The sequence below is a fragment of the Dromaius novaehollandiae genome, chromosome 3 (assembly GCF_036370855.1).
Source record: "Dromaius novaehollandiae isolate bDroNov1 chromosome 3, bDroNov1.hap1, whole genome shotgun sequence".
NCBI classification, from domain to species: Eukaryota; Metazoa; Chordata; class Aves; order Casuariiformes; family Dromaiidae; genus Dromaius; species Dromaius novaehollandiae.
In genome coordinates this window covers 36,898,850-36,920,715 of record NC_088100.1, presented here as the reverse complement: position 1 = coordinate 36,920,715, position 21,866 = coordinate 36,898,850, and the positions used below count along the sequence as shown (strand labels likewise).

Below are 21,866 nucleotides of genomic sequence, written 5' to 3'. Positions count from 1 at the left end.
GAGAAGTGTGGTCTGCCTTCGCTCACAGGTGTGAATACCTGGCTTTGTGGCAGGGATGGAGCAGGCTTTATTGAGCAATGCAATAAACAGCCCCAAATAACTCTTCATCATCGAGCTCAGTTGTGGGTGACCACGAGGAATCCCTACTGCCCTCGTGATACTGTGGGGACTGTGAGGCCACAGCCCGTCTTCATTTAATGACTTAAAACAACGTAGCTAGTCCACATATTACTACAGTCATGGTCCTCATCCTCTTACTTCTCTACACACAGACAGATGGTTGCTTATTTCCCCTGATTCACCTTTCCCTCCCCATCGTTTTATCCCTGACGCTGAAGTACTTCATCTCAGCCTCCTTAAGACCTTGGTGTTATCACTGCCTGCAAGAAAGTTGCACTGTACAAACTAAGCGTCGAATATGACTCTTGGATTTGGTTTCTCAGTCAAACAGCTCTGACTGCCAAATACATTCTTAAAGCTTTCTGTGCACTTTACCATTTATTATTTATTTTCAAATCCCAAGGCATTTGCCTGCAGGCATAGTGGAAAGTACCTAACAAGAGCAATAAAAAATAATCAGGACACTCAGTGCTCATTTTGAGCTTGATTCATACCTTATGGAAATCATTGGAAGGCTTCCCACTGACTTCACTATCTTCAGCACTAGCCATTAAGGTGTAATCCTATTTGGATACCACTCTTGCAAAGGTTTATGACTATGCATTACTTTGCTTTCATGAGAAAGCTTGTTGAAACCAATGGAAATAACCTTCTGGGTAAACTTAGGTACAAAGGTTAAGACTTTCCAGCTCTGAATCTAAGTATTTTCCATTCTTTCTTGCACCAGCTTAAGAAATTTAAAATAATATCTTTCCTACTAATTTTTATGTTGGTTTGCTACTTGTCCTTGTATATTAAAAATCCTAGCAATGATTTTATATTTGAGGTTTATATTATTTGGCCTCAGAGTTGCCGTCTTTATCTGAGCACAGCTCTTACTGTGGAAACCACAAAAGAGTGACCCAACAAGAATTTACTGGTTAATTGCTGCTGAAAAACCAGCAAAAGGAGCAAAGCAGGCAAAGCAGCCCTTGGTTTGCAAGGTAACTCTGAGCAACTTCCTAAAATTCTGTGATAGGCAGGGGCTTATGGGAATCAGATGAAAAATCCCATTACCCTAAGCAGTAAATTTTCCTCATGTTGCAGGATGATTTCTGACAAAATATTTTTCTGTCTTTCTCTCGGTTTCATTAAACAGGTGGAGTTGTTTTCCCACTTACTTCCTACTTGGTTCCGCAGACTAGTAGACTTTGCTTATTTTCTCATCTAAATATTTTTTTTAATATTGTAGTTTGGCCATGCTGTTAATATAAGAAACAATTAGAATCAGGGCAGCTCAGTACTGCAGGTTCTATTTGATTGTCTCACAGCATTAATATATAGTATTAAATTATAATATTAATAACCCCTGCCTTTGAATATCTTTCTTACATATAGCCGAAAGGAAATAAAGATAGTAAAGTCTGATTCTGAAGGATGCTGAATGTTTCAGTCTCACTAGAATAAACAGAAGGTGAGGATACTAAGTACCTCTCAGAGACAACCTTGATACTTGACCAATAACCTAATAAAACCATGCAGCAGAGACTAGAAAAGACTGAAGTGGCTCCAACTGGAAAAAGCATGACATGTAAATGAGAAAATTAAGAAATTATAGGGGAACCGTAAACACTATAACTAAAGTACTTTTAAAGTTGTTTTCTCTTTATATGAGTTCTCTAATCTGTCAGCCAGAAGTACATTCTCCTTTCCCACCTCCAAAAAGAAGCAACTTTCATTGCAGACCACTTCACTGCATTACTGAGCTGCATAAATTCTCGAAAGCTGTAGGAAGAAAGAGGTGGGAGGAAAGGCAAAACCAGCATCTCTTAGAAAAATCCAAACCCACTACTCCATTTACAGGTGTCCCAGAGTAATACCCAGCCAGCCAAGCCAAGGTGGGTTTTTTCTCATTGTTTTAGAGCCTCCCTTTTGTTTGTGTAGCCCTGGGGTTAGTCCGTTCCTAGAGCTGTCACTTCAAAATAGGGAGTTTGATCAGCAAAACTCTTGGCCAGAGTTTATAGGCCCATATTTAGCTAAAGTGTCACAGCTCATGGAGATCTTTCATCCGTCATAATTGGCATACCTCCTAGCCAGCACTTCAGCTTCCTTATTCTGCCACTATTTGTAGACACCATCTAAGACAGAGCAAGGGGCTTCCTGCCTGCATTCACACCACATGGCCATGAATGGAGCAACTTAATGGAGCAGTCTCCTTTCAAACACCCTTTGAAACAGTTTTTGATCAATGGCAAGCTGTATTTCAATGAATTTTCATATAATTCTCAATTTTTATAAGTCAATTTATAATATTTTGGGCTTGGGATCTTGCACCTGTAATTTCTCAGTATCAAATTTGATGTAGCATGGGCTGAAAACCATTGAGAATCCAGAGAGCTTTTTCTTTTCTCTCTTTTGTTCGTGCTCCTGTATAGACCATACCTGTTAAGGAGGTAGTTCTGCCATGGAAGTAATCCAGAAAGCTAGAAAAAAGAAATCTTACACTGAGAAGCTAAAGATTCCAAAACCACTGCAGGTACATGTCCTGTAGCCATAACTTTAACTCCACTCCCATTGTACAGTTCTAGAGGCTTGAAGACCAAATGGTAAAAGCATTTAGCTGAGTATAAGAAATGTGATAAAAGAAAATAATGTTAAAATTATTTATGAGCAGTTTTCCATGTTTACAGGAGGTACAGAAACACTGCATTCTAAGACTGGAGTTGAAAACGGAAATTTATGGAGGGTTTTTCTAAAGATTTGGTGGCAAGAATGATTCATTGTTATGCCAGATCTTTATGGAAGATTAAACAGAGCTTTGCTGCTACTAAGGTAATAGAGGACACACAAAACAAAGGCTTGCGAATATATGAAAATAGAAGTATAAAAGTACAACACTGGACAAAAAAGGTTCTAGTTATAATAAAAGATTATTTGCACAGCAGGATGCAATAGGCATGGGGTGAAAACCCTGGAGAAACAGAATTTTTATATTCAGGTCTGAAAAAGTGGATAACATGGCTTTATGTCTCCCTGGAAAGGAGCAGTTTGTCTGAGACATTTTAGAGTTTTTCTGATCCGTGGTTGCTGGTACTCCTCAATTATTTCTCTGGGATCTATGAAAGGTTGCTAAGAAATAGTAAATTCACATATACTCTGCAACAGTTCACATATGAGAAATTTCCAAAGGGGTCTTTAACACCTTTGAAAGATTCTAAACATCAAAAAAGTTGAAAATCACTGTTTTAGAGTGCCATTAAAAACTATGAGAATCCTGAGCAGTTTTCTTGGTAGAAGTGTGACCATGATGCTGGGGAGAACCAAAAGGGAGAGCAGAAAACAAAGTACTCCAGCTGCAATATAGCTACAGCGTATCATCACCTCATCTCACCCTGCAAACCCCAGAAGAGTAGGTAACTTAAAGCCTCCAAAACATGTAAGATGGCCAAGGTAAGGTAATGTAAAGTACAGGATTGCTCCACTTGCCTAGCAATGCCACTCAGTATGCTGACTGATAGCCTATAAATATCATGGCTAGACACAGCTCAAAAGCATACAAGCTAATGCTATTTGGAGGCTGATTCTGCTCATACTTCCTAGAAGCTACTATGTTTTTAATGTATTGGTTTAATCACAGGAGGAATCTCTGAGGCATGCTAAGTGGTGCATTAATGTCCACAGCCATGGATTGTGCATGATATCCTGACTCCGCTACCATATGCAGAGCAGGTTAAGCAGCCCATAGTCTAGATCACCCTATCCCTTGCAAAAAAGGCTTTGGAGGTTTTGTAAATCACACCAAAGTCTCTCAGTAACAAACTCAGTTTCACACAGGACTCTGTTCTTTCCAGAACCTTGATTGTGGCCAAAGGTTTATATTCAAAGCATTTCACAGCTTTTCCCAGTCAGATTTCGGAGATAGTATCAACAGAATTAAACACTGTCCCAAGAGAAAGTTTTTCTCTTTTGACTTGAATTACTCTGAAGTCCTTTTTGTCATCTAAAGCAAACAAAGTGCAGGTATTAAAGCAGGCACTTGGGGAGAGAGACAGAGCTGGAACAATTTAGACAAAGGTTTTGATTCTCACATTCACTAATTTGTGGCATGTTGAGAATAAAAGAAAGGTACTGCTATTCTTGATTTCAGCATGCTTTTTGTTACATCGCTTTATAACTGATAGCAAAAAAATATAGATTGCTAAGTAAGCCTTCCTTCATGCCATTTAAATCTACATACAGCTAGATAATGCTAAATTTATATAAAAGTCTATGCTTTTCAGCTGCTGCCCTTGAGTCGAAGCCACTATCTGCTGCACTTTGCTGAAGCATGACTAACTATTGATATCTGTGGCTGCCCTGATTCCCTCCATGAATTCCTAATACTAGGGACCTTTGAAAAGAAAAACATTTTCCTAAGAATTTCACCATTTGATCTAACTCAGTCATCTGACTTGCAATAACTGAACCTGGAGATAAAAAACATCTTCCATACTCTGTTTTAAATCACTCATCATTCCTTAAAATTACAGCTACGTTGTCTAAGAAATGCCAGAGTTCATTTTGCAGTCATGTCTTTAAAAATCCCCCAGTTTCTGAAGTCACTGGCTCTGGCAGGGGAGCAGGAATCCAAGCAGGTTTAAGTCAGCACCCAGCCTCATACCCCATACATTTGTTCAGCCCAAGACATTGCAAACAAATCAAGTTCAATATTTTCAAGCCCTACAGGCTTGCAGTTCCTGGTGAAACCAAACTTCTAAGCATCTGTCTTTGTTTTCACAATTAAGTGAAAGGATTCTTTATTATATCTGCTAACTTGAATAACCTGTAATAATCAACATGACTGCAGAGGAATGAAGAATGAAAGCCTACACAGATCTCATTCCTCCATCTGCAGTTCCAAAGAAATTTAAATTAGTGAGTACTTTAGATGCAAAGTGCACTCAGAAAACAGTCATATATCATTATATCACTGCCAGCCCTTTTGGGGGGACCTTCTGCCAACCCCTAGCACCACATTCATTTTGGCTGTTTTCCTCTACTGGTTTTCCATGTCTGTCCAGTTCCACTCTGTCAACACACTTTAGAAGGCTCATTTCTTCTAAATGCTTCAACAGAATGCATGACAAGAGGGTCAGCAATAATATTTATGTATACAGGAACAAAGAGTGAGTAATCTTGTGGAGAATAAGAAGCAGCTGAGTACATGAATACTGGCAACTTTCCTAAAGTGCATGTGCCAAAGAAGCTAAGAATATTTGTTATTTTTATAGTACTCAGGAGTTTGTTAGATGTTTCACAGAACAGAGAGAGAAAAAAATCTCTAACTTGGAAAGCTGACGAAAATTTGAGTATAAAGCATATATCTGTACTGCATTTCAAGCATGGGTTCAAGCCCATGAATGCAGGCAACATTTGCCATCACCCTGGCATTGTGCGGACACGAGACCAGACTCAGGCACAGGTCTGAGGTGACCTTTGGGCACCAGCAGGGAAGCAATCTCCGACCCACACTAATCATTAGCACAGAGCCAAAGCTGTCTTGATTTGTAGTCTGAGTGGGCTAGGTGTGTTGTACTTACCCCCACCACATCCATGTCTCTGGAGATGATGCTGCATGACTGGCCCCCCTGCCAGTTGGGGCTTGTAAATGCTGTGAACTTGACTGCATAAAAGCAATGCAGACCGCTGCTGCCAAGCTGCAGGCATCTAGACTGGGGTGATGCCTGCCAGCATCACACCCTTTGTGAGCAGGGGCCAAGGAGGGCAATGACAGAGGTTGGGGTGGGGAAAGAGCAGGGATCATGTTTCCAAAACTGGATGTGAGGAAAGAGGAAAAGCAAGTGAGGCTGCTGGAGGGAGAAGGTAGAAAGGGAAAATAGGGACTTCCCGGAAGAGGCAGCAGCAGCGATCAGGAATGTGCTGCAGAGAGGCTATATCGACCTATGTGGGAACAGATGGTGATTTCATGAGCTGCTCTGCACACAGAGAACAGAACCATTCCCTGCCCTGATATAACTGGAATAGATGTGGATCAGATCAGGCAGCATGCTAGGCTTAAAACAACTCCCTGGCCTGGCACCATGTGGTCAGCATAGACACAACCTGTGCAACTAACGTGCAGAGCAAAGGACCATGTAGGAGGCAATGTACATCAGACAAAACAGCAGCTAAATAAATGAGAAATCATGCAACTTCTCAAATAAAGTGTACACAAATCATTGCCCCTCCGTGCAACTTCTCATTAGTGTCACCCCAGACTCTCTTGTGCTAAACTTGGACCTGTCTGTCAAAGCAGACACACTTTTTGTATTCTTTGGTATAGTCCCCCTGCAAAAGCTGCTAGCATTTATTTCATTTCAGATTTGTAGGTCTGCACAACATAAAGTTTGCTATATTTTGTGTTTCCACACTGCTGTAGCCATGTCCTGTTTTTGCAACCTGTCTTCCCAGATCGAATCTTTAATGCAGCTGTTATTCCTTCTCAGAGCTATCTGAGGCTTCTTTTCTGTTGACGTGAAAGTACTTGGGGTGGAAGAGTTGAAAGGTGATAATTTTCATGGTGGGATAATTCACCTAAAACTGTTGTCCGGTTCTGAAGTCTGAAGTGGTGAAAAGTGCCACCGAAGTGGCATTTTTAGCACTTTCCAGAAGATAGCTGGGAACTGAGTACTATTACCCCCGGTCACATTTGACCTTGCCTGCTTTTCATTGCAGTGCAATTAACATGCTTTGGGTCCATGTTTTTCCAATGGGAGAACTGCTGGTTGACACACAATAGGTATTTATTACTTTTGTCAGTGAAGACACAGTTTAGGACTGCTTCCAGACTATTCAGAGCATGACTTGGACAGTAAGGACAAAAAACGAATTCACCCCCTTTTCTTAAATTAATTGAAAAAGGATGGTGAAAGGAACACAACTGGTCTTCATCGGAAATCTGTAAAACAAACATGGCAAGCCAAATGAGGAGTTACGAGAGGTTAGCGGAATTCATCTTGCTGCAAGAAATATTATTTGCTTGATTCATCAAAATGTGTGGGCCAGACTTTTCAAGATACATGCTCTTTCTGTTTCACTAAGCAACAGACCTATCACGCAGCCAGCAGGGTCAAATGTGCTGTACTAATGGCATGGCAGGAGTAAGCATGTCAAAGCTATTATTGATTTTTTTTGTAAATGCAGCTGGACTGAACTAGAATTATGTTCAGAATAGCAGATATTAAATAAGTCATAAAGGTATGGCCAAGCAACTATGTTACTAAACCTAACAGCAACCTTTTGGTCTTAGATGCTTTTGGTGATGAATGTGAGAGCACCTTGGGCTATGTAAAAATACTGAAGCTTGGACTAAAATTTAAAAGCTAAAATGATTAAGGAGGTTGCATAGCAAATAGAAATACATGTCAAATCTTAAGGTTTACAAGAGCAATGCATGCAAACTGGTCTATTTTATAGAGCATACCTGCTTAAATCATAACCTATTTTAGACATGAATTCGTCAAGGTAAACTGCTTCTAGGGAACTCCTGAAAAAGAAGCTACAACCAAAAACCTCATTTATTATGAATGACTTCCTTAGCTTTATAAAAAGTGTTGTCATTTAACTACAAAGGGACATATATGATACAACAGCTATTTCATACCCTAAGTGCATAATAACTGATGATGCCCAGCCTGTTTTCTTCACTTAAAAAATAAGTAGTTCTATTTCAAATAACATGAGATAATTTGGACTCGATATTAACTTTTTAATGATGATGACTGCAGGTCTGGGAAATATTAGTCTCACCACAGTGGATATGCTGGTGAAGGAATATCATAACATATCATATTATGATATGCTTCATAGCATAATTGGATGCAACATTTTTAATGGAATCTAGGTCACAGAATCACAGAATGGTTGAGGTTGGAAGGGACCTCTGGAGATCATCTAGTCCAACCCCCCTGCTCAAGTAGGGTCACCTACAGTGCGTTGCCCAGGATTGTGTCCAGACGGCTTTTGAATATCTCCACGGAAGGAGACTACACAGCCTCTCTGGGCAGCCTGTTCCAGTGTTCAGTCACTCTCACAGTAAAGAAGTTTTTCCTCATGTTCAGACAGAACTTCCTGTGTTTCAGTTTGTGCCCGTTGCCTCTCGCCCTATCACTTGGCACCACTGAAAAGAGTCTGGCCCCATCTTCTTTACACCCTCCCTTCAGATACTTACTCACATTGATAAGATCCCCTCTCAGTCTTCTCTCTTCCAGGCTGAAGAGTCCCAGCTCCTTCAGCCTTTCCTTGTATAAGAGATGCTCCAATCCCTTAATCATCTTAGTAGCCTTCCGCTGGACTCACTCCAGTAGTTCCATGTCTCTCTTTTATTAGGGAGCCCAGAATGGGACACAGGACTCCAGGTGTGGCCTCACCAGGGCTGAGTAGAGGGGGGGGATCACCTCGCTCGACCTGCTGGCAACATTTTGCCTAATGCAACCCAGGATACCATTGGCCTTCTTGGCCACAAGGGCACATTGCTGGCTCATGGTCAACTTGTTCACCAGGACCCCCAGATCCTTGTCTGCAGAGCTGCTTTCCACCAGGTCAACCCCCAGCCTGTACTGGTGCGTAGGGTTATTCCTCCCAAGGTGCAGGACCTTGCACTTGCCTTTGTTGAACTTCATGAGGTTCCTCTCTGTCCAACTCTCCAGCCTGTCAAGGTCCCTCTGAATGGCAGCACAGACCTCTGGTGTATCAGCCACTCCTCCCAGTTTTGTATCATCAGCAACCTTGCTGAGGGTGCACTGTCCCTTCATCCAGGTCATTGATGAATAAGTTGAATGAGATTGGACCCAGTACTGACCCCTGGGGGACATCACCAGCTACAGGCCTCCAACTAGACTTTGTGCCACTGATCACAACCCGCTGAGCTCTGCCTTTCAGCCAGTTTTCAATACACCTCACTGTCTGCTCATCTAACCCGCACTTCCTGAGCTTGCCTATGAGGATGTTATGGGAGGCAGTGTCAAAAGCCTTCCTGAAGTCAAGGTAGACAACGTCCACTGCTCTCCCCTCATCTACCCAGCTAGTCATCCCATTGTAGAAGGCTATCAGATTGGTTAAGTATGATTTCCCCTTGGTGAATCCCTGCTGACTACTCCCGATCACCTTCTTTTGCTCCACATGCTTAGAGATGGCATCCAGGATGAACTGTTCCATCACCTTTCCAGGGATGGAGGTGAGGCTGACTGGCCTGTAGTTCCCTGGGTCCTCCTTCTTGTCCTTTTTGAAGTCTGGAGTGACACTGGCTTTCTTCCAGTCTTCAGGCACCTCTTCTGTTCTCCATGTCCTTTCAGAGATGATGGAGAGTGACCTAGCAATGACGTCCACCAGCTCCTTCAGCACTTGTGGGTGGATTCCATCAGGGCCTATGGACTTGTGGGTGTCAAGTTTGACTAAATGATCTCTAACCTGATCCTCCTCAACTAAGGGAAAGTCTACCTTTCTCCAGGCTTTCTCTCTTGTCTGCAGGGTCTGGGATTCCTGAGGGCTGGCCTTAGCAGTAAAAACTGAAGCAAAGAAGGCATTCAGTATCTCTGCCTTCTCGGCATCTGTCATCACCAGGGCCTCTGCCCATTCAGTGGCAGGCCCATGTTCTCCCTAGTCTTCCTTTTGTTACTGGTGTATTTAAAGAAGCCCTTCTTGCTGTCCTTGACATACCTCGCCAGGTTCAATTCCAAATGGGCCTTGGCTTACCTAGTCGCATCCCTGCACACTGACAATGTTCATGCTCCCAAGTAGCTTGTCCCTGCTTCCATCTTCTGTGCACTTCCTTCTTCTGTTTGAGCTTTGCTATAGATCATTGTTCATCCATGCAGGTCTCCTGCCCCCTTTGCTAAACTTCCTGCTCATTGGGATGCACCACTCTAGAGCTTGGAGGAAGTGATCCTTGAATATTAATCAGCTCTCTTGGACCCCTCTTCCTTCAAGGCCCTATCTCTAGGCCTTTTCTGCTCCCAGCCAAAGGACCTGAAACATTTCCAAAATGAATCCACATCAGGGTACCAACCTGTATCGTCGATCAGCCTAGCATAATTCCTGATGCCCTCATAATATTTGTTCAGCTCCTCAGCACCATTTAAGGGGGCTGTAGAGTGTGTATATCAAGTGCTCAACTGCATAACAGCAGGATGTATGCAGCATCCAAAATGCCGTATGCATTAACTCAGGCTGCTGTGCTGTCCTTAACTTCTCTGAGGCTGAGGAGCATCATCCCATTGGCACAGGGCTGAGCAGGATCAGCACCCAGAGCTACCCTCCTGAGCAGGTACTACCCAGACTGTCCAGATTAGCCCGGACTCCCCTCTGCTGCCCCAAACTTCCTGCTGGGCTGCATCTGGTAGGTGGTGAAAAGGCTGTTTCTGAAAGCACCAAAGGATTTAGTGAGTTCTGGTAAATTTGGTGAGGGGGTTCTTGCCCACTGCTGGCACTTAACTAGCTGGTGCGCATGCTTGTCCTGGTGAAACTACCAGGCAGTGATTACCTCTCTCATCTCATTTTCTTCTTCCACAATCAGTGGGACTCATTTTGCTTGGTAGGACCCCCACTAATTGGGGTCCTTAACCCAAATGTGGATGTGGAAGCTGTAGCAGCTTGAAATGAGCGTCACAACCGTTGAGGAGCTCTGCTGGGATAGGCGAAGAAGAAAGAAGCAGCTAGAGAGGATTGCTGTAGCCAGGCTCTCCACTCTTGTATGTGCTCTTGTGCGTATGGGTGGCTCAGCCCAAATCTGGATGCAAACCTCATCTGAGATATTTTTGTATCACCCCACACAACAGACCCTTTCTCAGAGCTTTGGACTGCAGAGTAGCCTGCACTGGAGGCAAGTGCTGAGAGTTCCTCCTGAGATCCCGCATGTCATCAGTGGATGAAAGCCTGGCAAGGGTTCAGCAAAGACCTCCTGGAACACTTCACAGAAAGGAAAAATATGTTTCATATGCCCATGGTGCCAGTTCAGGTTTCTTCGTTTCAATTCCTTTGCCAGTGTCCCCTTATAATCACTAAAGCCTGTATCTGCAATCCTTATTCCTCACCGAGGCAAGTAGCATTCAGTGGAATAAATGTGACTCTCTGTGTGAATGAATGATACTCAATAAAATGGGTTGCAGTTTCAGGCCTTCAGATAGTAACTGTGAACCATGCGAACTCAAACAGCAGATTTCTCTTTAGGATATGAATAGTGGTTACCTTGCAAGTGTGAATGTGAGCCCATACAAACCTTACATAGGAAGCAGCAAGACCTAGTGGCGAGGCACTGGTTGAAGAGCTAAGAAGCCAGGGTTGACAATGAGTTTTGCAGCTGACCTTGTGCAGGTACATCTTTTTTAAAGCAGTTTCTAATACGCAGTCTCTCTTTTGATATTTCTTTTGGGATGATTCCATTTTGCCATTCACTGAGATGCAGCCATGGAGCATGACAGGCAGTAGATAATTTTTGAGTGTGTTTTTCACAACTACAGACATCTCCATCTTGCTCAGATTCAGCTTTACCAGTGATATCTTCATGATACCTTCATGCTGCTGTCACTTCAAGCCTGGGTTGTCAGACATGTTTGTCTGAAAGCTGCATGTAGATGTTGAACTGATGAGACTGATTTTAATGGGACTTGCATTTAATGAAGGTAACAGTTGAAGATTTGGTTTCTCTCACAGGCTGGTATTCTTGTATTAAGAATAAAACCCCTAGGAATACACAGCAAATTTCTTGTGAAGCTGATCAAAGACAATGCCATGAACTTCCCCAGGAACTAAGGACTATTTATAGTTCTTGGTCCAAGTTATATTAACAAATAAATAAAACTAAGTGAACTGGGTTATAATATTTCTTCCATGTTTGGACCTTGCTGAATTACAGCAGAGATAGGAACCTTTGTCAGTTAAGCAATTTTTTTTTTTTTTTTTTTTTTTTTGTCTGTCACATGGAAATTAATGCCTGGCAGTAATATGGGAAATGAAAGATTGTTCCCAAATGTTTTTAGAGCTGTGGAGCTGATTCTTGCAGAGAAGCAGCTCTCTTCTATACAAAATGTTAGTATGGACTTGTTAAATGGTAATTGCATCTGCCTACATAACACATTTTATGATTTTTAAATTCTTCAAGAATTTAGCAAACCAGGGGAGAAAATGGAAAAACTATGTACAGTCTTAACCTCAGTTCTCTACTTTTTGCTTCTTTCTCTGACACTGTAGGATTTCTTTAGTATTTATTTGTAGCATTTCCTTAAATATTCATTTTTTAAAGGTTTTGCTGTTCCAATGTTTTTGGAAACTATTTCCTATTTGTTTATTTTAATGAAAAAGATAGAAAGTTCATTTTATTTATAATGAATGATTCATAGCTCCCGCTGATCATCCAGAGACTCCATTCATACTTAAAGATTAAAATGGAGTGATAAAATATAAAATGTTTGAAAGCCAACAGTGATGCCTCTGAAGCTAGATCTTTGATAGAAATTGCTGACAGCTTCAGAAAATCTCCCTCTGTAAATATATATTCAGACATTCTTCTTTCTCTATTTATTTTTTCCCTTTTACCTTCTCTGTCTTGCAGGTGTCTTCTATTTCTGCAATTTCAGGTCAACGTTCCAGCAAGATGATATTTTCCCTATAATTTAATTTAATGTTTTTCTTTCGTAATTTACATTTTTTACTAATTTTTAGTCTGCAGTGATTATTTGCATGGAAAGCAATTGTCTTCAAGGGATATACTTAGACTCTGATATATCGGATTAGAAATGTAAGCCAGTCATGCAACGAGGTTAATTTTAAACACTGTGGAAATTGCACAGATCCATTCAGTTTTCTCAGCATGGGCACCCATCTTGTTTGGGGTTATGCGACCTTTAACTCCAATGTCAAATGTAATTTCCCATCAAAAGGAGTACAAGCAACCTCGTTAAAATAGACTTTTGTGACATTGTAGAATTTAAATGTAAAAGACTGAGCAGAGTTTTTCCTTAAAGCTGATGATCTGAAGGCTGTCGCTGTGTTTAAAAATATGCAAAGAACAAATAGAAAAGTAAAGCAAAAAAGCAGAAACTTGTGTTTGTTCTCCTTTTCCTGCCACAAGCAGTGTATGGCAATTCTTACCTCAGTCACTCACCATTACTGGTGGAACTGCATTTTAGCCAATGCTGTATTTATTGTATTTAGCTAACGTTTATATCACTTAATACTTTTTCTTGAGCTTTACAGCTGCCTCGACTGCTTCCTTCCAACTCAGTTTGTCCCCACTTCCCCCCCCCAAAAGCCATGGGGGCTTTTTTCATGGCAGTGCCTGTCTAGGGATGACTATCACACTCATCATCCACATCAAATCTATTTATATCTATCAGTTAAAATCCAGCCTGCAGTTACTGAGCTGCAGATGGAGCTCCCTGAACAGCCGAAGGAGTCCACACATCCGTGCCAGTAACAGTGGGAGCCACAGTGGCGATGTGGCTTAGAGGATCTGTCATTACAGAGAGTCTTTATCCCTTCAACCTCAGAGAGGTGTCAAAAAGAGGCATAGACTGCTACCTCACCCATGGATTGGTGTCAGGCCTTTCAGCAGATTGAAGAGAAGGGGTAGAAATGGACTCCTGCCTCTGGAAGGGAGTCAGTACAATCCCTGCACCTTTTCCTAAGTATAGCTTTATTATTCAGGCTTTTTTCCAGGTGATATGAATTTTCAGTAATGAAAAAAAGAATATAGGGAGTAGATGTGATTGTCAAACTTCCAATGAAATATTAACAAAATAATAACAAAATATATTTTTAAGTATGGAAAACAGAAAGGGTAGGAATTCTTTTTAAAATGTCTTTTTCAGACAGAACTCATTAAACAAGACATCAAAGCAGTTCCATTATAACCTACAAACTTCTGGATGAATTACTGAAGGGATATTTTTGTTTTCTAGGGCATGGGTTCACTGGAATGTTTCATTTCTTAAGTGCATGAACAGGAGCTGAAAAAAAAGCATTTTAGAAAAAAAAGGAAGGATCAGACAATTCGAACACATTCTCCTCCTCCAAGACCGTGAACCATGCAGGAGGGTCCCTATCCCTGCACAGAGCTGCTGTGATTTCGAAAGGGTCCCAGACAGACATCAGGGCACATCCTCATGGTGCACTGCCAAATTAGGCTAAACTGAACATATTTAATATGATCTCAGAGAGCTAAGCTGCTTATCACTGTATGTCAGATAATACATTATACAGCTGAGTGACTAATAGATTAAACAGAGAAAGGCTGATCACAGCACATTTTCAGTTGCTTTGGACTCTGTCCCCCTCTAGGAATGACACTGTGATCTTGGAAGGCACAAGGAAGATCTGCAGTTTCCTGGTTATCCAACAAACCTGCATAAATATATACATATGTAGTAAATACTGTCTTCTGTGTGCAAAAGATTTGGGTGATCTTCAGTTATACCTGTCCAAAATCCAGCCTTGGAAGGATCAGGATTTCACATTTATAACTCCTGCCATAAATGAGAATGAATGAAAAGAACATGTTAACAGTATTTATGTATTTAAATAAAGCAGAGTGTTTATTTTCTATTTATATTTTATATTTTATGTTTTTATTTCTAAAAACTATGTCTGTTTAATTGAACCATTGCAGAGTCCAGGCATGAACATTGGAACTTGGTCTCCTTAACTGCTGAATTGTTGCAGTGGTCAGTGGAGTGGTTTTCACCCTAATCAACTAGCACTCTCCTGAGCAGTCCCCGCACAGGCCAGGGAGCATTGGCGATTTGGATACAGGCACAGTTTTAGAGTCACAGACTCATAGAATAATTTAGATTGGAAGGGACTTCTGGAGCTCATCAAACAATCTGCCCAAAGCAGGACCAACCGGTTCAGGTTGCCGTGTCCACTCAAGTTTTGGATATTTCCAAGGACGGAGACTCCACAGCCTCTCTAGGCAACCTGTCCCAGTGCCTGACCACCCTCATGGTGAACAATATTCCTAATATCTAATCAGAATTTCCCATGTTGCACCATATGTCGAGTTTCCTCTTGTTCCACTGTGCTCCTCCACGGAAGAGTCTGGATGGATCTTCTCTGCACCCTCCCAGCCAGTAGCTGTAGACAGCACCACGGTTGCTCTGAGGCTTCTCTTCTCCTGGCTGAGCAGACACAGCTCCCTCAGCCTCTCTTTGTCCATCCTGTGCTCCAGCCCCTGACCTGCTTGGTGGTCCCATGCTGGACTCACTCCAGTTTGTCAAAGTCTTTCTTGTACTGGAGATCCCAAAACTGGACACAGCCCTCCAGATGCTGTCTCAAACAGTGCAGGCTCGAGGAGAAGAATTGCTTTTTTGGACTTGCTGGCTACAGTCTTGCTAATGCCACCCAGTAGGCGAAGGACCTTTGTTGCTGCCAGGGCACCCTGCTGACTCACGTTCTCCACCAGGACCTCCAGGGCCTTTTCTGAAGAAGTACTTCCTAGCTGCTACTTGCCCAGTAGCAGCCCCATTCTCCAGTGTACAGACCACACTACCCAATTTGGCATCATCCATGAACTTGTTCAGAGTGCACTCCGTCAGGGCACCACGTGGTCAGGGTGCCAGGGGCTGAGGGTGACAGTGGGGTGGTGGGACCTTGCTGCCAGGGCTGAGCCCCACAGCTCAGAGCAAGGCCGCCAGGGCCAGACCAGGCGTGCTAACGGGGCCAGCCCAAAGCCTCATGGTCGCCCAGCTGGTCTGTAGCAGAGGGGCAGGCTGGAGCCAAGCCAGGACACCTTGTCCATGGATCCACGTGTGAAGCAGCAAGCCCATGGCCAGGCGCAGGCCAGGCTGCGATGCCAGGCCTGGCATGACAGCCTTGGCCAGAAGCGGCTCCTGAGGGCAGGAGATCAGCCCCAGCCTCCCTGCCGGCTGCCTGGGAGCCCCCCATGACACCAGAGGGACAGGTCCACCCTCGGCTGCACTGGCTCTGAGCCCTGGCAACCAAACCCCTGGGAGAGGGGAAATACTCCAACCCTGACTCCATCAGACTCTCACATTTGGCATTAAGCATCCAGTGGGAAGCTAAGAGAGTTTAACAGTGTGCAAGCGGGCAGACCATGGCAACTGGCTGCAGTGCCACCAGAAGGGGCCCCGTACTGCCCAGCTCCCTGCCGGATGGCAGGGTGCCAGTCCAGGCCTGGGCCCTGCGTCGCACCCCAAGCCTGCTCTCCACCCACCTGCACAGGGCCAAGATGAGGGAGCTTCTTACTGGTACAGGTGTGGGCATATTTTAAGCTATGAGGTTGAGATATTCAAAGTAGTTTATAGAACTTCTACGCGTATCTTCCATGAACGAGACTGCACCCTTGCACTGCCTCGAAAACTTCCTCCATGCATGCTGGCTGCTTGCCGTAAACACAAGGATTTTAAGGAAAGATAAACAGCACCAGACAAAAAGTTTTTTCTCATTAAGCAAAAGGAAGCAGCCCACCAATAAAGCCAACTTAAAAAGCTATTTAGAGCAAAAGTACAATGAAGGATTTAGAGACGGGACAAAGCTGTTTCGAATCCCTCCATCACCTTTAATGGCTCCTTTCCCTTTCGGAGATCCGAAGGGAATCGGCGGATCGCCCCCGGCCGGCGCCCGGGCTGGATGCGGCGCCTGCGCCGGTGTCGAAGCTCCCTCTAGAGCATCCGCGCACAACTGCGGCCGGGCCCCGCTGCTGGCCCGGGTGCTTGGGGCAATGAGGCCTCTCCTGCTGCAAGGTGCAACGCCACCATTCTTAACGTAAGCGCTTCAGTTGCCCTTAAGGAAGCGGAGAAGGGTTAAAAACCTGAGAACGCAATATTCTGCACAAAACTCCTGTGCCTCCTGTGTCAGGTCACTTGCCTATTATACTTCAATAATTTAAACGTTGGACTTTTTACAGAAACAAGTTAATGTTGAGCCAGTATTTTAATGCAATAAGTAAAATTGCTTGGGTAACTACAGGCAGGTTTAGCTAGCAAGTGATCTCAGCCAAACCAGTGGAAATGTTGATAGGGATGCCAATGAAAGAATTAGCAGATTGTGGATTTATTAATATCAGTGTACATGGTTTCCTGGGAACTAGGACTGTCAAAAACATTCATTATTGTTTTTAATGAGATGAAGCATTTGACTGATAATGAAGATTGTGGTTGAAATAATGTCCTTACCAAACATATGACATAATCTTGCATTAAAAATAACTCCAAACAAAATCCATGCAACACGTATTACATGATTTTTTTAAACTGGTTAACTACCAGGTCATACAACCACCAGTATCTTTGTCCCAAGTGATAGCACATTTTGTGATATCCTACTGTGAGATTTGGTTTGGGGTGAGTCTTTTCAATACATCTATCAATCATCTTCATGAAAACGTGGCATTACTGCAGGTAAAATTTACAATGATGTGACTCACAAATTGATAATGTGGAAAACAAAAAAGGGAACAGTTCTATTATACAAAATGTCTTGGTGAAATAAAAACATGACCAGGTTTGTTAATATGACCAAATGCAAGATCATGCACCTAAGACCAAAATACATGATCAGATTTCTAGATATGGGGCTGAGTCCTAAAACACAATGAGACACTGAGAAGGAACCCCATCAGGAGAAATCCTCACAGGTTTATCAACAGCATTTGGGTACTGATGCTATAGTGAAAAGTCCTAATGAAAACATTGCATAGATGAGAATTCAAATTATAAAAAATCTGTAAGGACCAGTCTTTTCAAAGCTTGTTTTCCTATTTTGCAAGAACCTCAGTCAACCCACCATGAACAAGATTCATCACTACAACTGCCAAATAGATTTCTTTTACTAAGGCAAAATAGCAAGGAGCTATCGTGATTGCTGACCAACCAAAAACACAGGAAGGAATCATCATCTAGCAATGTAAGTTGTCAGCCACAGCACCACCTGCAGATAATATGCCTTTTGAAATCACACAAGCATGGCATCATTGAGGCTGGAAGGCATCTCTAGAGATCATCTGCTCAGAGAGAGTCACTTAGAGCAGGTCAGCCAGGTCTGTGCCCAGTTATGTTTTGAGATCTCCAAGGAAGGGGACTCCACAACCGCTCTGGGCAACCTGCTTAAGCATTTGACCACCCTCACAGTAAAAATTTTCTTCTTATGTTTAAACAGAATTTCCTGTATTTCCATTTGTGCCCGTTGCCTCTTGTCCTGTCACTGGGCGCCACTGAGAAGAGTCTGGCTCCATCTTCTTTACTCCCTCCCATCAGGCATTTATACACATTGATCAGATCCCCCCCTAAGCTTTCTCTTCTCCAGGCTAAACTGCCTCCGCTCTTTCATCCCCTCATCATATGTCCCATGCTCCAGTCCCTTCATACTTGATCCAGTATGTTCATGTCTCTCTTGTACTGGGGAGCCCAGAACTGGACCCAGCACTCCAAATGTGGTCTCACCAGTGCTGAGTAGAGAGGAAGGATCACCTCCATTGACCTGCTAGCAATGCTCTTCCTAATGCAGTCCAGGACACTGTTGGCTTTCTTTCCCAGAAGGGCACATTGCTGGCCCATGTCCGTGTTCCTACATCATGCATGATATATCATATCATGCATTCAGTTATATGGTATGTTCAAAAAATCAGTACCTGATTATGTTCCTGTCATAGGTATGCAAGTATCTTTGTCACAGAGGCTGTTGCAGCCTGGAAATGACCTATGAGCTAGTACCCATTTCAAAGCACAAAGTCAGCTAATTTCAGCATCCTGTTTTTGATAACTAACTGCTAAAGCCTGTTTCATCGTAACTATTTCATCAACTGACACTTAGTCAACCAGGCCTTACAGGTTGTTCTTACAGCATAATGAGGACACAACCCACCAGTTCTGGCAAATATTGCTATGGTAATTTAGTGTGATACAGTTCCCACTTCCTGGAATAATAGCTTCAGTCACCAGTGAAGGTGGGTTTGACTAAAAATGCCAGACTTGCTCTGAAGTATCCGAGATACAGCCCCTCCTCTCCTTCTCCAAGCTGTTTTAAGAGTAGTAACCTGCAGCAGATGGGCAGAGCAGACAGCTGGGGGCAGTCATGACTTAAACTCCCACATCTCTTTTCCTCAGTTAATCTGGGTAAAAGCACTTCCTTTCACTGTTAAAAATGTGCACTTTCTTACTTCTTTGAAGTAGCTCCAACTTCTAACCACTAAGTTTCATTATACCTTTTTACTGCTAGACTAAAAGCGATCTACCATCAGAAGCAACATAACTCATGATCAAATGATCTCTTAACCTTCATTTTTATTGAACTTTCTTTTAGGTCTCTCTCTGTAACAGAGTTTTATAGACCTCCAGTGATACTTGAAATGAGTTTGTGAAGCCTTTTCCATTTCTCAGAACCTTTCTACAGGAGTGGGCACCAGAACTAAATACAGCATTTCAGTTCACAAGTTTCACCAGAGGCCCAGAAAGGTGATGCTACTTTCCTCTCCAAATTGATATTTCCTGGTAGTACCCAAGGAATAAACTGCACTGAAACCCCAATGATCACTATTTCTTATCTTTTTTATTGTTATTATTATTTTAACTCAAGTGGACTTAGAGCCCAATTGCAAATTTTCCCCTTCTCCAGCCCCAGAACTGCAGTAAGCCCGTGACCCTGAAAGGTGCAGGAGAAAAAGAAAGGAGGAGCTACAAATCCAATCTTTTCTATAGTAGATATTCCCCAGCACCTCCTTCCCTCATCTTACAATAACAGGCTTACCACATTAAAGATGGTGAATCCAGCAGGGAGACAGCTCATATCACAGTGTTGGGCTGCTAGAGAAAGAGGTATTAAAGGCTAGCTTTAAGAAAAGAAGGATAGTCTTCAGGTTCCCTGTGTGGTTAACAGGAAGAAATAAAGCAAGTGAGAGTAGAACCTAATTCACATGCTCTCTATGGGCCTCTCTCTCTTTTTATTGATGATACGGGTTTCCTGGAGGACTAGCCTCTTGAGCCTAAGGTTGGCCTTTCTAAACATCCCTCAGACAGCCCTTAAACCTGTCTGAGCAGGCCAGGATTTTGCTTTGACTATCTGAAATATTTCTTCCCTGTTAATTTGTTAAGCTGCTTTCCAGTATTGGCTCAGTCATGGTCCTTCCTTTTACTCTGACTACAGTGATTGATCTCATTATTTAGAAGGTCTTAAAAGGATTGACAGTTTCAGTTATAAAAATGGAAAAGGAAAAAACACCCATAAAGCACTCTTCATCAATCAAAGCATCTTTGAAACACAATATAGAGGCACAATATGAATAACAGATTATTCTAGCTTTTATTGCTAAAACAATATAAAGTTAAATTACTGCAAATCCTGAAAATGGGAAGATGAAGAGGATGTTGGTTTAATGGTATTTAATTCCAATAAAGAGAACTCCAGTAAGCTGGTGCCTACATTGCAAGGCTTTATATATATTCAAGCTGTAAAGGCTCAGATTAACCCTAAGTGGGATTTTAATGAATTCAGGTAATTAATTCAAGAATGAAATCTCCAAATCCCTGTTCTAACCCGGTGGTGCCCAAAGTTCCCAAGGCACTCGTTCTGCTCAGAAGCACCTCAACCTTGGCAGTGATGGGCAGGTTGGGAAATACCTCATGGATAACGTCTATGTACCTACGTTCCCTTAACAAGTTTGATTTGGGAAGTGCAACCAGAGTCAAAACCTGGGGACCCAAGTTTCAACTCCTTCCTCTAGTTGAGCGAGTACAAATCCCTACCTTCTGCTCCCCAAAGTCTGCGATATATAATACAGTGGGCTGAGATGTGTGCACTCTTCCCCCCTCACCAAAAGTGTTCCATTTTGCATTAAAAAATTAATAAAATTTTGATGATATGATCAAGTACCCAGAAGTGGTGTGAATTGCCTAGGTCTCTTCATGAGTCTAACCCTAATAATCAAGATATGTTTTCATTTGAGTGAAGATTTTTTTTAAGAAAAAGAAATTTTTTCTTAAGCCTTATACAAGGTTTGTCTAACTGGGGCAATAAAAAGGTTTTCAGAGCAGTCACATTAAACACTGAGGCCAAATTTATTTTGATATAACACGCATTCTCTTCACTGGCATCATATCAAAGATATATTTGGCCTTATTTCTCTACAACATAATTTATATCACTAAACCCTAAACAGACACTAAACACTAAACAGACAGAACAAAATTCATCTGCTAGGCTAGCAATAGAAATGAAGTTTGAAGTCAAAAGAGACGAATGTTCAGAAACAGCCGATACTGCTTTTGATTAAAGAACATGTCAAAATTATTTGGTCATTACATTTTTTTTTTTTTTTTGTCAAAGACTAATATACATATTGTGAATACAAAATTGTAAATTATGCAAAAGCAGCAGAAACAAGTCCACAGATGCCATATTTGTCCTTCAAAAAAGGTTTGCTGGAAAAAAATTTACTAACGCCTACTAAGAACAAATACAGTATCTAATAGAAGACTACTAGATTTTGAACAATCTGCATGAAATCTTCCTCCCAATAACACGTGACTACTGGAGAAAGGAAATCTCCTTCACTGAAATGTCTCCTTCGCATAATCTTTTTGTAATCAAACATTTAATAGTTGTTTCTTCAGTATCTTCTCCACCTTCCCAGGCTTTACTGGGCTTTTTTGTTATTTAAACTGCTTATGAGATACTTGTTGCTACTCTATAAATGATAATTACCCTGTTTTAATTTGGGGCCTTGTTTAAAACACAGCTATATCCACAATGTGAACAGTTACGGCTTCATATTGTAGGAATGG

At 42.2% G+C, this 21,866-nt stretch overlaps 1 protein-coding gene across 1 annotated transcript in view; it reads right to left on the bottom strand.

Moving 5' to 3' along the window:
* The window catches only part of SH3BGRL2 (SH3 domain binding glutamate rich protein like 2), a 50,989-nt gene extending 45,161 nt beyond the window's left edge, over window positions 1-5,828 (bottom strand). Inside the window, exon 1 of the mRNA XM_064508701.1 lies at window positions 5,679-5,828. Coding sequence (XP_064364771.1) covers window positions 5,679-5,693 — 15 coding nt within the window. The 5' untranslated portion in view covers window positions 5,694-5,828. The remainder of the gene's footprint in view (window positions 1-5,678) is intronic.
* Between the last annotated feature and the right edge of the window lie 16,038 nt (window positions 5,829-21,866).